The sequence below is a fragment of the Gekko japonicus genome, unplaced genomic scaffold, assembly GCF_001447785.1.
Source record: "Gekko japonicus isolate JY-2015 unplaced genomic scaffold, Gekko_japonicus_V1.1 scaffold2134, whole genome shotgun sequence".
Classification (NCBI taxonomy): domain Eukaryota; kingdom Metazoa; phylum Chordata; class Lepidosauria; order Squamata; family Gekkonidae; genus Gekko; species Gekko japonicus.
Genome location: NW_015159779.1, coordinates 307979 through 321254, shown reverse-complemented (window position 1 = coordinate 321254; position 13276 = coordinate 307979). Strand labels below are relative to the sequence as shown.

Below are 13276 nucleotides of genomic sequence, written 5' to 3'. Positions count from 1 at the left end.
ATAGATGGGACCCAGAATGGGGGATAACCACGGAGGCGGGAGACCTCTATGCACTGCTCACAAGGGAGGAGATTCTGCCCATCCCCAAAGAATACAGAGACTTGGCAGCCGTCTTTGGGGAAGAGGAGGCTGACAAATTACCCCCCCCCCATAGACACTCTGATTGCAGCATAGAACTAGTCCCAGGGGCCAAACTACCCAAAGGGAAAATTTATGCTATGGGACCAGCCGAAAAAGAGGAACTGAGGAAGTTCATAGACAAGAACCTGGCCAGGGGTTTCATCCGGCCAGCCTCCTCCCCCTTCGCAGCACCTGTGTTATTCCAGGAAAAAAAGGATGGGGGATTGAGACTGTGCATGGATTATAGAGGTCTGAATGCCATGTCAGCAACTAATGCATACCCGATGCCCCTGATTAAAGACTTACTTGCAGAGGCAGCAAAGGGGAAAATATTTTCCAAACTCGATCTCAGAGATGCTTATTTCAGGGTGCGCATCAAGGAAGGCGATGAAGCGAAAACCGCCTTCAACACTCCATTGGGGCAGTTCGAGTACCTCGTGATGTTGTTCGGCCTTCAAGGGGCCCCGGGGGTCTTCATGAATTTAATCAACGAGGTGTTGCATAAACATCTGTTTAAGGGGGTTCTTGTTTACTTGGATGACTTTGTAATCTATTTCCCCAATCTAACCTCCCACATAAAGTTGGTGAGAGACGTTCTAACTACGTTGCACAAGCACAAGTTGTTTGCTAAACTTTCCAAGTGCGAGTTCCATAAAACACACATTGACTTTTTGGGCTATCGCATATCGGGAACTGGCCTCGATATGGACCCGGGGAAGGTACGGGATGTGTTGGGGTGGGAGGCCCCGCGAACAAGGAGGCAACTGCAAAGTTTCCTCGGATTCGCCAATTTTTACAGAACATTTCTACCGAACTTTGCACAGATCTGCCTCCCCCTGACAGACCTATTGAAAACAAAAGGAAAAGGGCAGGATGCCACTAAACCCAGTGCGCCCCTGAGCTGGTCGCCCGAATGCCATGAGGCGTTCTTGCACCTAAAAGCCTTGTTCACCTCAGAGCCAGTCTTAGCCCATTTCGATGAAAACAAAAAAAAATCATTGTGCAAACGGACGCGTCCGACGTGGCAATGGGGGGGCAATACTCCAAGAAGGGGAGGATGGGTTGCTTCACCCACTAGCATATGTTTCTAAGAAATTTTCTGACTCTGAAAGACATTAGTCCGTGTGGGAGAAAGAGGCGGGGGCAATCAAGCTGGCGCTGTCAACCTGGAGGCACTGGCTGGATGGGGCCAGGGTGCCATTTGAAGTGTGGACTGATCATAAAAACCTTGAAACATTGAAAAAACCCAGGTGCCTCAACGCCAAGCAGTTGCGGTGGGCTGATTTCTTTTCCAAATTCCAGTTCACCCTTCACCATTTTCCAGGCTCGGCTAACTCGCTAGCCGATGGGTTGTCCCGCCTTCCCCAACATGCGAGTCAGTGTGATGTCATCTTGGACTCAGTTTTCACTCCCGCCCAGCTTGGGGGAGCGGTCATCACACGTAACCAAGCGGCCGAACTCCTCGCTTCTTCCCCGTCAACCCCTCTCGCCCCTCCCGCATCTCCCTGGGTAAAGCGTTTCCAGGCAGAACTATCGGAGGACGAGAAATCATGGCTGGGGGGGGGGTGGAAGTTTGCCAATCAGGGGACAACGGTTGCTGGTACAAGGACGGTAAGCTGTACGTACCAGCTACTATTCGAAAAGAAGTGACGCTCTCGGTTCATGGGTCGAAATTAGCAGGGCATTCTGGCTTTGTAAAGTCCTTGCAACTATTACAACGACAATTCTGGTGGCCGCGCATGCGCAAAGACCTCTCAGCATTTGTAAAAACTTGTCAAATCTGCGCAATGAGCAAACCCCCGGGGGGGGGAAGCCACCTGGCCTGCTACGGCCTCTGCCCACGCCTACTCGACCCTGGGAGGTGATCTCCATGGATTTTATAACTGACCTGCCACCTAGCAAGAATAAAACTGTGATTTGGGTTGTTGCAGATCTGTTTTCTAAACAAGCACACTTTATCCCATTTCCATCGGTCCCGACGGCTAAAGCGTTAGCCAAAGCTTTTTTCTCTCACATTGTACGTCTCCACATGCTGCCAACCAAGGTGGTCTCCGACAGGGGGACCCAATTTGTTTCCAAATTTTGGAAGGAACTGATGAGTATTATGGGCGTGGAAAGAGAGTTGAGCAGCGCCTATCATCCAGAGACCGACGGTCAAACGGAACGGGTCAACCAAACTTTGGAACAATATCTCCGTTGCTTTACTAACTATCAACTAGACGATTGGTGTGACCTCTTGCCGCTAGCTGAATACTGTTATAATAACACCAGTCACACCTCCATTGGGATGTCTCCATTTAAAGTCATTTATGGATATGACAGTCCTCCCATGCCTTTTTTGGAAGGAAAACAAGTGGTGAGAACTGGGGATGCTGGTTCATGGTGTAAGACTCTGCAAGAGGCTTGGCCCTTGCTCTGTAAAACGTTGGATGCAGCCAAGGCTGCCTATAAGAAACAGGCCGATAGGGGTAGGGTGGAGGGTTGGGCTCTATGGCCTGGATATTTGGTGTATGTGTCTACTAATAACATTAAACTGTTGCGTCCCAGCCGTAAACTGGGTTGGAAATACATTGGACCTTTCAAAGTACGCAAAGTCATCAATGATGTGGCTGCTGATGTTGAACTACCTAAAAACTTGAGATCCATACATTCTGTGTTTCATTTCAGCCTTCTGAAGAAAGACAATGGGTCTTGCCAGTGGCGAGAGGATCGCTCCCCTCCTCCCCCTCTCATCCCTGTCATGATCCTCCTAGGCTTATAGTAGTGCAGCCTACACGCTATAGGGTGGCCTAGTGGCTCTAGGGAAGCCTGTACTAGTGTAGCTATCAGGGCCTACATTTCCCAGGTCTCCTTTGGATGCTATGATTGACTAACAGGGTATTTGGAAGGAAAGCTTTCCCCAGCAGAATAGTAGAGGGTGTTGCCTGGGAAGAAGAGATAAGAGGCTCTGCCCAAAGTGGGAGGTGGTATACTCCTAGGAAGCAGAACTAATGTGAAGCTTTTGCAGATGGAGAAATCCCTCATCCAAAAGGGGTGAGGCAGCTTGAGGCCAAATACCAGGGTTGCCAGCCCCCAGGTCCAGGTGGGGGTTCCCCCGCTTCTGGGGGCTCAAATACACCCCTGGCCAGCTGGCCACTGGGGAAAGCCCTGCCCCCAAGCCCCACCCCCAAGCCATAGCCACCTGCGACCACCCCTCTCCCTTCCTGCTAAAAGATTTAAAGGACTTCAGCTGATTAGCAGGGAGCACATGGCCCACTGACCAGCTGCAGGGCCCTTTAAATCTTTTAGCAGGGAGGGAGAGGGGTGGTCGCTAGGCACAGCTCCACTGGCAAAAAGACCCTTAGAGTCTTCAGAGAGATTTGGAGAGAAGGGATTGGCTCATTTTGTAGTTTACTAACAAGAGGCAAAGCTTAACGAAATTTTTAAAATATAGGGAAAATAAGTGATCAACTGAACTGCATCTCCAGTTTCCTTAAGATAGATTTCTAGAATGCACTGGTTTGCTTTCTCTGATTGAAGGACCCTGGTTTCTTAATTTAAACCAATCCTCTGCTTGCAGATGTCACCACATTTGTGATATTACCTCTACATTTAGTAGGAAGAAAATACACTTAGCGCATTTCATAACAGCAAAGTGTTCCATCGTTAAGAGGATGGGAGAAGTGTTAATGATGGCCCTAACCACAAAGACTTATATCTAACTCGGGGTGCTTTCTTTTCTTTTCTTTTTTGGTATTAGTAATGGTGAGAAATTAACAAGGGGAAAATGTGAATCAATTTGCGCGATCTCAGCAAGCCCAGTTATAAAATGGCATCAAGGAATGTTTCACAGGGTTCAGAAAGGTAATTTTAAAATGCCTAAACCTCCGGCAGGCATGAGCAATTACAGAAACTCACGAGGGTGTTTCAGGATTCTAATAACTGTCATTACAGCTGTTTTATCTTGATTTCATCCCCTACTAATGACCTTCATAAATTCCAAACATCCACTCATGCCTTTCCCCCCTGAACCTTATACCTTTTGTACAGTACAGCTTCTGCATCAAAACTCTGCCCCTCTAAAATTCAGATGACTATTTTAAAAACGAGGGGACCCTAATTTTTTTTAAAGGCTCCTTTTTTCAAATTGTTCTTGGAGCCAGTTCACTTGGCAAAACACTCTCAGACATAGATATGTTTAAAATATTTTTAAAAAATGTTTCCATCTTCAAAATTGGTAACCAAGTTCAGGCAATATGCAGGGTTGCAAAACTCCCAATGGTTATACAAACGTGAGATCACATGATAGGTTTTAAATAAACAAAAAACAACCATGGTATTATTATGCAATCTATTCAATAAATATTGTTAAGCATTTATATTATGGTACAAATTACAAAACACATTCCAATACAAAATAGACAAATATTTAAAGTGTCCTTGGAAACCAAACTGTCTGTGCTCAAAGTTCCTCCATATAGTACATCTCAAAGTTGTTTTACACAGTCCTTCTTTGACATAGATGTAAATTATTCCAAATATCTTATCAACTGTCATGGCTCTGATGGGTGAGCTCCACACCTGTGTTCGGTCTTTTATCAAGGTACCGCGGCTGTCACTATGAACCATATAGACATATAACAATATTTCAAAACATTCTTTGGAACTACACGTTGTTACAGCACATACTCACATCTAATTTCATACTCACAAAAAGTTTTTTCTCTGCTTGTTCAGTCTGTTTTGAGGAGTGTTTTACACAGCAGACCTTGAAATCTATGTAGCTGGAAATCTCCAGGGATTTCAAATGATAGAGATCAGTTCACCTGGAGAGAATGGCTGATTTGGAAGGTGGATTCTATTGCACTGTTAGCTGATTTCACCGCATACTTACATTGGGTAGATCAAGTCACATTATATCGGAAATAAATACCCTGATATTTAAAATGTTTGACTTGGGCTGCGGTCACACGGAACATTAGCCACGCAAGAGAGACGGAAAACAGCCGGAGTTTCCGGGCGCGATCTCACCAGCACATCTGGGAAGCGTAGCACTCCCGTGGCTCAACCGAGGCTTCCAGCCGAAACTGCGTGGCAAAAAACTAGTACCTTGGAGGTACTAGTTTCCGGAAACTGCGGGGCAAGGGCGGGCGTCTGATCGCATTTCCGGAGGCATCCGGCGCCCGCCCATGTCCCCTTGCAAATAAGGTGGGTTTTTTGTCCAAGTCTCTGTGGATGCGCACGCGCACCCAACGGAGCATGCGCATTTGTCATGTACACAAAAATATAAAACAGTTTGCCGCGGTGCGCGCTTCTTCGTTGCGCGCTGGCTTGTCCTGTGATCGGCACCTCTCCCTTGCCATGGAACCTCCACGGTACCTCCACAGGACCTCCACAGGAGGTCTGATCGCGTAACTGTGCAGTAGTTTGCCCCAGGGCAAACAGCCACGCTTCTCCTCTGCAGTTTCCTGCCCGTGTGACCGGGGCCTTGCTTTATCTTTTCCAGCAATGACCCAGTTGTAAGATCTCCACTTTTTTGAAAAGACTAAGATTTTTGACTTCTCATGGTTCAACTGGAGCTTATTAGTAGTAAAAAAAAAATGCCACACAAAGGGTCAACAGATGTTTTAGTCCCACTCTAGAGCATAAAGAAGCAGGGGTACGTATATTGCACCAAGTTTGGGACTATGACAGTCAGCACCAGAGAACTGAGCCGCAAGGTCATTGAGGAAAAGATTGAATAAAAAGGGAGCTGAAATGCAACCCTGTTTGATACCCTTATTGGCAGAAATCTTTGGTGTCAAATTGCCTGCTAACGAACATTTGATCAGAGATCTCTATTCCAACTTGAGTCTGACAAAGGAGCTTTAATTTTCAAATGCTCACTCGTAGCCGTTCCACTCCAGGCCAGCATGGCTCCCCTCTGAAACTTAGAGAAGGTGGTTTCCTGTAATAACACAATGGCAATCATTGTGTGGGAAATCATGCTCTGCGCAAAATGTTGTGCTTTCGGATTGATTTTCTTGTGGCTCGGTTGGCTAGGCTTGCCATTATGAGATGATCTGTATTGCTTACAGTGTTGTTTACTTTTCCTTGTGGGGAAGCACGCTGCATTTGCATGAGTAGACGTGCAGCTGGGAATGGCTGTTCTGCGCGGCTTTTTCAACCTTCTTGCCTTCGGCAAGGGCACATTTTGCCCAACCACCAAGAGAGTGGTGAGCATGTTTGTGTTGCCTGGCAAAATCAAAAGACAAAATACAAAATGAACTTTTTAACTTTTCGTTTGTTCTGCTTATGTTTTCATTGAACTCTGAAAGCTGTACAGCAAGATGCTGTTTTTCTCGAAATAGGAAAGGACCAACAAGAAAACAGCAATGAAGGTTCCCTCAGCATTATTTAAAATAGTCAGAATTGTACTGGATAGGGATCAATGCTCCCTCTAAGCTACGGAGTCTTGTGAGCAAAACTTCTACTTTAGAAGCGGAGGGGTGTGAAACTGACACAGCTCAAGTTACAGCCGATTTTTTTTAGCAATGTCATATAATACCGATACTGGGATTCAGGAGTATTACCAATATTTTTCAGGTTTGGTTTACCTGAACTGAAAAATACCAATATTTTTCCCCATGTACATACCTAGTTCATACACCTAATTACAACTGAACTCCAGATGACGGAGACTGCTTTGGAGGGTGGACTCTATGGCATTCTATTCAGCTGAGGCCTCATCCTTTTCCATGCCCTGCCCTAGCTAGGCCTCCCTCACAGGCCAAAACAGGCCTGGAAAGGACCTGCCTCCTCCCCCTGCCTTCTTACTTTCAGAAACCCAGACAAGAATACTGTGGTTGCCTAACAAAAGCCACTGAGGGAATCTGTTGCTTAAAGCTACAGGTGCTCTTTTTATCATTTGGAGTTTTTTAAAGCCCCCAATAGGTTTTTTGTTTGTTTGTTAGATTTCATTTCCCCCCCTGCAAACCTGGGGCCCTTTTTAGGTTTGGAGAAAGATCTGTCTTTCCTGTTCATAGTTCTAGTCACTGGTAGGGGTCATTTCCTACAAGAGCGCACAGGAGTGGAGCTCCGGCAGTAAAGAGCTCAGGGGGCGGGCACATGCAACAAGCCCCACCCCCTGATCCCAGCAGCCCTTAGTCAGAGCAAGAAGCAGCCAGGTAAGAGCCCCCTCCGCCCCCCCGGTCCAAAACAGTCCAGTGGCACCTTTAAGACCATGTTTTATTCAGGTACAAGCTCTTCCTCCTCTGCGAGGACAGATCTGCATGTCCCCCCCCCCAATAGCTAGCAATCCAAAACAGTCCAGTGGAGCCTGAGCGGTGGGTGTTCCCTTCTGACACACTTCTGGTGATGTCAGGGGGTGTGGCATATGCAAATAAGTTATGCTAATGAGCTCACACACCTCTTTTTCTACGAAATTACCCCTGGTCACTGGATTGAAGTATTCAAAGATTTGGCCAACTTGGCTATTAGTATATCAGTTATAGTACATTAGCCCTAACCTGGATGGTCCAGTCTAGCTGTATCTCATCAGGTTGAAAGCTGAGTAGGGTCAGTCAGGGGGTTGGCAGTATCATTTTACAACCCCACTGAGTTATGCTCACAGTGTGCTAAAGCTGGCCAGGGAGGCTCAACACAACAAGAAACTCTTCCTTGGATGTGTGAGAAGCAAATGCAAGATAAAAGAGGTGATGGGCCCACTGTTGGGTGAAAACAGAGAAATTGTGGCAGAGGAGAAAGAAAGCAGGAAGACTTAATGCCTATTTAGCCTTAGGTTTGGTGGGGGTTTTTCCCCCTGAAGAAGAGAACAGGCTGTTCTAGAGATGGTAGTAGGCAAGTCACAGCATCTGGGCTGCTGGTTGACATGGACAGAGAGGTAGTTGAGAAGCACCTGGCTGCATTGAATGAGTACAAATCACCAGGGCAAGATGGTATGCACCCAAGAGTGCTCAAAGAACTTTCTTGAGAGCTTGAAGAGCCTTCGTCCATCATCTTCCATACCTCTTGGAGGACGGGAGACATGCCACAAGACTGGGGGAGGGCAGATGTTATCCCAATTTTCAAAAAAGGGAGGAGGGATGACCCAGGAAACTACAGACCAGTCAGTCTGACCTCTGTCCCAGGGAAGATACTGGAGCAGATTTTAAAGGGATTGATCTGTGAGCATCTAAAGGACAATTTGGTGATCCGGGGAAGTCAGGATGAATTTGTCCCCAACAGGTCCTACCGGACCAACCTCATTTCCTTCTTTGATCGAGTGACAAGCTTACTAGATTGAGGGAATGCTGTGGATGTTGCTTACCTGGATTTCAGTAAAGCTTTTGACAGGGTTCCCCATGATGTTCTGATGGGTAAACTAGAGGACTGTGGGCTGGACTGTAGAATAGTTGGGTGGATAGATAACTGGTTGGAGAACCAGACTCAAAGAGCAGTTGTCAATGGCATTTCATCTGAATGGAGGGAGGTGTCCAGTGGGGTGCCAGGGCGCTCAGTTCTGGGCCCGGTACTTTCCCGTATTTTTATAAATGATCTGGATGAGGGTGTGGAGGGGCTACTCATTAAATTTGCAGATGACACTGAATTGGGAAGAGCAGCGAACACGCCAGAAGATAGAGATAGACTTCGACAAGATCTGAACACGCTGGAAAAATGGGAGGATGTGAACAAGATGCAATTTAACAAGGATAAGTGCCAAGTTCTGCATCTGGATAACAAAAATGAGGAACACACATACTGGATGGAGGATACACTTTTGAGTAGCAGTGTGTGTGAACAAGATCTTGGGGAAAGATTGGATGGACTGAAAGTTTAATCTGAGCAGCCAGTGTGATGCAGCAACAAAAAAGGCTAATGGAAATCTTGGACAACATCAACAGAGGTGTAACATCCAAATCACAAGATTTATTTTATTTATTTATTTATTTATTTATTTAGGGATTTATATCCCGCCCTACCCGTGCGGCCCAGTGTCATAGCCCCACTGTACACTGCCTTGGTCAGGCCACACCTGGAGTACTGTGTGCAGTTCTGGAGGCCTCGCTTCAAAAAGGATGACAGAATGGAGTGGGTGCAGAGGAGAGCAACGAGGATGATCGGGGGCCTGGAGGCCAAGCCATATGCAGAAAGGCTGAGGGCCTTGGGGATGTTCAGTCTGGAGAAGAGGATGAGGGGGAACATGATTGCCTTCTTGAAGTATTTGAAGGGCTGTCAGAGGAGGGCAGGGGGCTGTTTCTGTTGGCAGCAGAGGACAGGTCTCACAAGAGTGGGCTTCAATTAAGGGTGGGGGAAGGTACCGGCTGGATATTACGAAAAAACCTTTGACAGTCAGAGTTGTGCAACTGTGGAATCAGCTGCCTGGGGAAGTGGTGAGCTCCCCCTCACTGGCAGTCTTTAAGCAGCGGCTGAACAAACCCTTGTCAGGGATGCTCTGGGCTGATCCTGCATTGAACAGGGGGTTGGACCAGATGGCCTGTATGGCCCCTTCCAACTCTGTGATTCTAGGATTCTATGCCCCCCTACCCCAATTCTGCTCCCACAAATCTTCAGGAATTTCCAAAGCAAGAGAGCTATGGTTCAGTGGAAGAGGCTCTCTTTGCATGCAGCAGGTCCCAAGGTCAATCCCCAGCATCTCGAGTTGAAAGGACCAGGCAGTAGGTGATATGAAAGACAACTGCTTGAGACCCTAGTGAGCGACTGCCAGTCTACATAAACAGTACTGACTTTGATGGACCAAGGCCGCTACATGTGTGTTCAAGAGTTATCAACTCTTTCTGATGAAGGATTCCAACTCTTATGTTGGACATGTGTCTTTTGCCAAAGGTAATTCTTAGTTGAAACTCCCTAGCCTACAAAAAAGTATTAATAAACATTGGGGAGGGGTGGAGTACATTTCTAAGGAGAATTATACCCTTCTAATCTCTGTGATTTCAATGGGTTTAGAAGGGTGTAAGTAATTCTGTTTAGGTTTGCAGTGCCAGTAGGTCAATTTATCTGATCATTTCCTCAACTCTTGGCGGTTTAAAAAGTGGGTCTCTTGCCTTTTAAAATTTGAAACGGGGTGATCCATACTGCTTATGAAGAGTTACAATCAAAGAGGTTGTTGCCATGCAGCCACTTCAGATGGCATTATTAAAGACTCTTAAATACGACTCCTTTGCTGAACCGTGAAAGGAGTGTGCCAGGGCAATGGACAGAACTGTAGCCCAAGCGCAGTGATCTTGTACTGGATGATGGACTGTCCTTTGGCCAAGGGGAGCCTTGTGCCTAAGCAGCATACCAAGCCAGATGCGGACTCCAGGACTACAGATGCCTCCTACCCTTGCAGCTTTGCAACCATGCCAGTGCTGGATGATGGAATGTCCTTTGGCCAAGGGGAGCCTTGTGCCTAAGCAGCATACCAAGCCAGATATGGACTCCAGGACTACAGATGCCTCCTGCCCTTGCAGCTTTGCAACCATGCCAGTGCTAGGATGCAGACTGGCAGCCCTGACCATATACACAGAAACAGCAGCAGATCACTGAAGGAAGCCATGCTCTGCCAAAAGGACAAGATGTTCCTGCACAGATGCCATGAAAAACTTTCTTCTCCATCATGCAGGCTTCCCCCCCCCCCACATACACACCTTCACATATTAACCTCACTGGGAGAAACATGCATTCCTCTCCAGCCTAAGACAAAAGGATGTGCCCAACGACAACAATAGCGAGCCATCAAGTCTTCCTGCTACCCATCAAGATAGCACAGCTGTCAAGCATCTGGTTGTTAATCCAAAATACCAGTCCTGCTACCTGATTGGCTCTCTTCCTTCTCTCCTTTGTCTACCCCCCTTCTCCTAAGAGGTGTCACTCCCAGTCAAACCATTACTTGCAATTGCCCATCCATCAATACCTTTTTCTGCCCCATTCTTAGTTTTGTTAATATGTCCTGGGGACCATGTGGCCGCAAGTGTTAGCCTCAGGACACATTTTAAGTATATAAGGAGAACCTTGTGTCTTTGTTCACTCTCTTGCTCTTGCCTCTCCTACCCCCACCCTATTTTGTTGGTTCCATTCTCGGCTGGTTTGGAATCAGTCCGCATGAGTTGCTGGTCAGCTCACGATCCCTTTTCCCTTATTGTGTTATTTTTCACTGCATGATCCAAGTGTCTCGCTGGACAGGTAAAGTATCACCCAACCAATGATATTTCCTGCTCATGCAAATGTCTCTATACTTTCTAATCTGTATTCTTAGCCCTGTATTGTGTCTGCGAATGCTTGATTTTTGTATGTATGCTTGGAAAACCTTTAGTAAAGAAATCATTACTTTAGCAATCTAGCCTCAGCGCCTATCCCTGGGCCTTGGGAATTCCAACTCCTGTAAACACAGGTTATGAACCTGTAATTAATGCATTTTTGCCATTTAATACTTATAAATAAAAAACAATTCGGCTAACAAGGTACAAAAAGAAAAAATAATAATTGTTTTCTTCTGTAGCCTATTTTTTACTGTATATTGATTACTAGCTAATTAAAACACTTTGTTTATATGGCTACTTTTTAAAGGAAGAGTGATGATGATGATGATGAAGAAGATAGATAGATCATCAGATAGATGATTGATTGATTGATTGAGAGAGAGATAATGATGGTGATGATGATGATGAGAGAGAGAGAGAGAGAGAGAGAGAGAGAGAGAGAGAGAATCTTCTCTTGTTTTTTTGGGGTGTTCATCATAGGGTCATAGGGTTGCCAGCGCTGGGTTGGGAAATACCTGGATATTTGGGGGGGTGAAACATGAGGACAGTGGATTTTGGGAAAGGGAGGGACTTCAATGGGGTATAATGCCACAGAGTCCACCTTCCAAAGCAGCCATTTTCTCCACAGGAACTGAACTCTGTTGTCTGGAGATCAGTTGTAATCCCAGGAGATCTCCAGCTGCTGCCTGGAGGTTAGCAATTCTAGAACTCATCATCCTTTAGAGTAAATACAGTAACTAAATTCTAATGTTGTTTATTTGTTTTTTGGGGGAAATTGTGTTGGGCAAAAAAGAAATAGATACTGGTGCTTATTTTAACCCCCTATTCTACTCACGTCTCTTACAAGCAAAATTCCTACTGAGATGAAAATGAAAACAGCCACCGCACGTCTCTGAAGAAGCTGTCTCTGAGCCATCAGGATATGCAGCATGTTAGACAAATGCATCACATGAAGGCAGATATTAATACCGTTAATGTATCTTGGGACTATTTTGTTATATTTTCCTAATTTTCACACATTTCAAAATGATATGATCTGTTCTAGGAGTGAGGAAAATGTGGAGAGGCTTAGAACAAAAAGCCACAGTCACATTTGGATAAAATTCAGTCTTCTGATGTGTAAATTATTTACTATACTCGAGGGCTGGGAATTGCGGTCATCATCAGACACTAATCAGATGCTCACATCTTGATGTAAATTTCTAGACATGGGGAAATAAAATTAAACAAAAACTATATTTTAGTCTCTCCAGATGTTTTTTTTGAAAACTGTCACATAAAGTACAATCCTGTGGATCAAAAGTTATGTATAACCATTAATGAGATCACCTTTCTCCCGTTTGATTGGAGAGACATTTGATAATTAGCTAAATTTTACATTCTTAAAAGGAGAACAAAGGTTGCGTCGAGTGGCACCTTTAAGACCAACAAAGTTTTATTCAAGGTATAAGCTTTCATGTGCACACAGACTTCTTCAGAGGGACTGTGGCTCAGTGATAGAGCAACAGCTTGGCACACAGAAGGTCCCAGGTTCAATCCCTGGCATCTCCACTGTAAAGGACCAGGAAATAGGTGATGTGAAAGATCTTTGCCTGAGACCCTGGGGAGCTGTTGCCAATCCATTGAGAGAATACTGACCTCAATGGACCAATGGTCTGATGCAGGGGTCATTTCGTAGAAAAAGAGGTGCTGGAGCTCATTAGCATAACTTATTTGCATATGCCACACTCCCCTGACATCACCAGAAGTGTGTCAGAAGGCCCAGGCTTCAGTGGACTGTTTTGGATTGCTAGCTGTTGGGGTGGGGGTGCACAGATCTGCCCTAGCAGAGGAGGGAGAGATTGTACCTGAATAAACCTTGGCCTTAAAGGTGCCAATGGACTGTTTTGGACTGCTAGCTGGGGGGGGGGGGGGGCGCTCACAGCTTGGCGGTGAGG

At 45.9% G+C, this 13276-nt stretch overlaps 1 protein-coding gene across 1 annotated transcript; it reads left to right on the top strand.

Moving 5' to 3' along the window:
- Nucleotides 1–116: 116 nt before the first annotated feature.
- On the top strand, nt 117–1462 carry LOC107106741 (RNA-directed DNA polymerase homolog; the record flags this gene model as incomplete). The annotated part of the gene is made up of 2 exons (XM_015406932.1): nt 117–839; nt 1445–1462. Coding segments are annotated over 2 exons (741 nt in total), but the record flags the coding sequence as incomplete, so codon positions are not given.
- Between the last annotated feature and the right edge of the window lie 11814 nt (nt 1463–13276).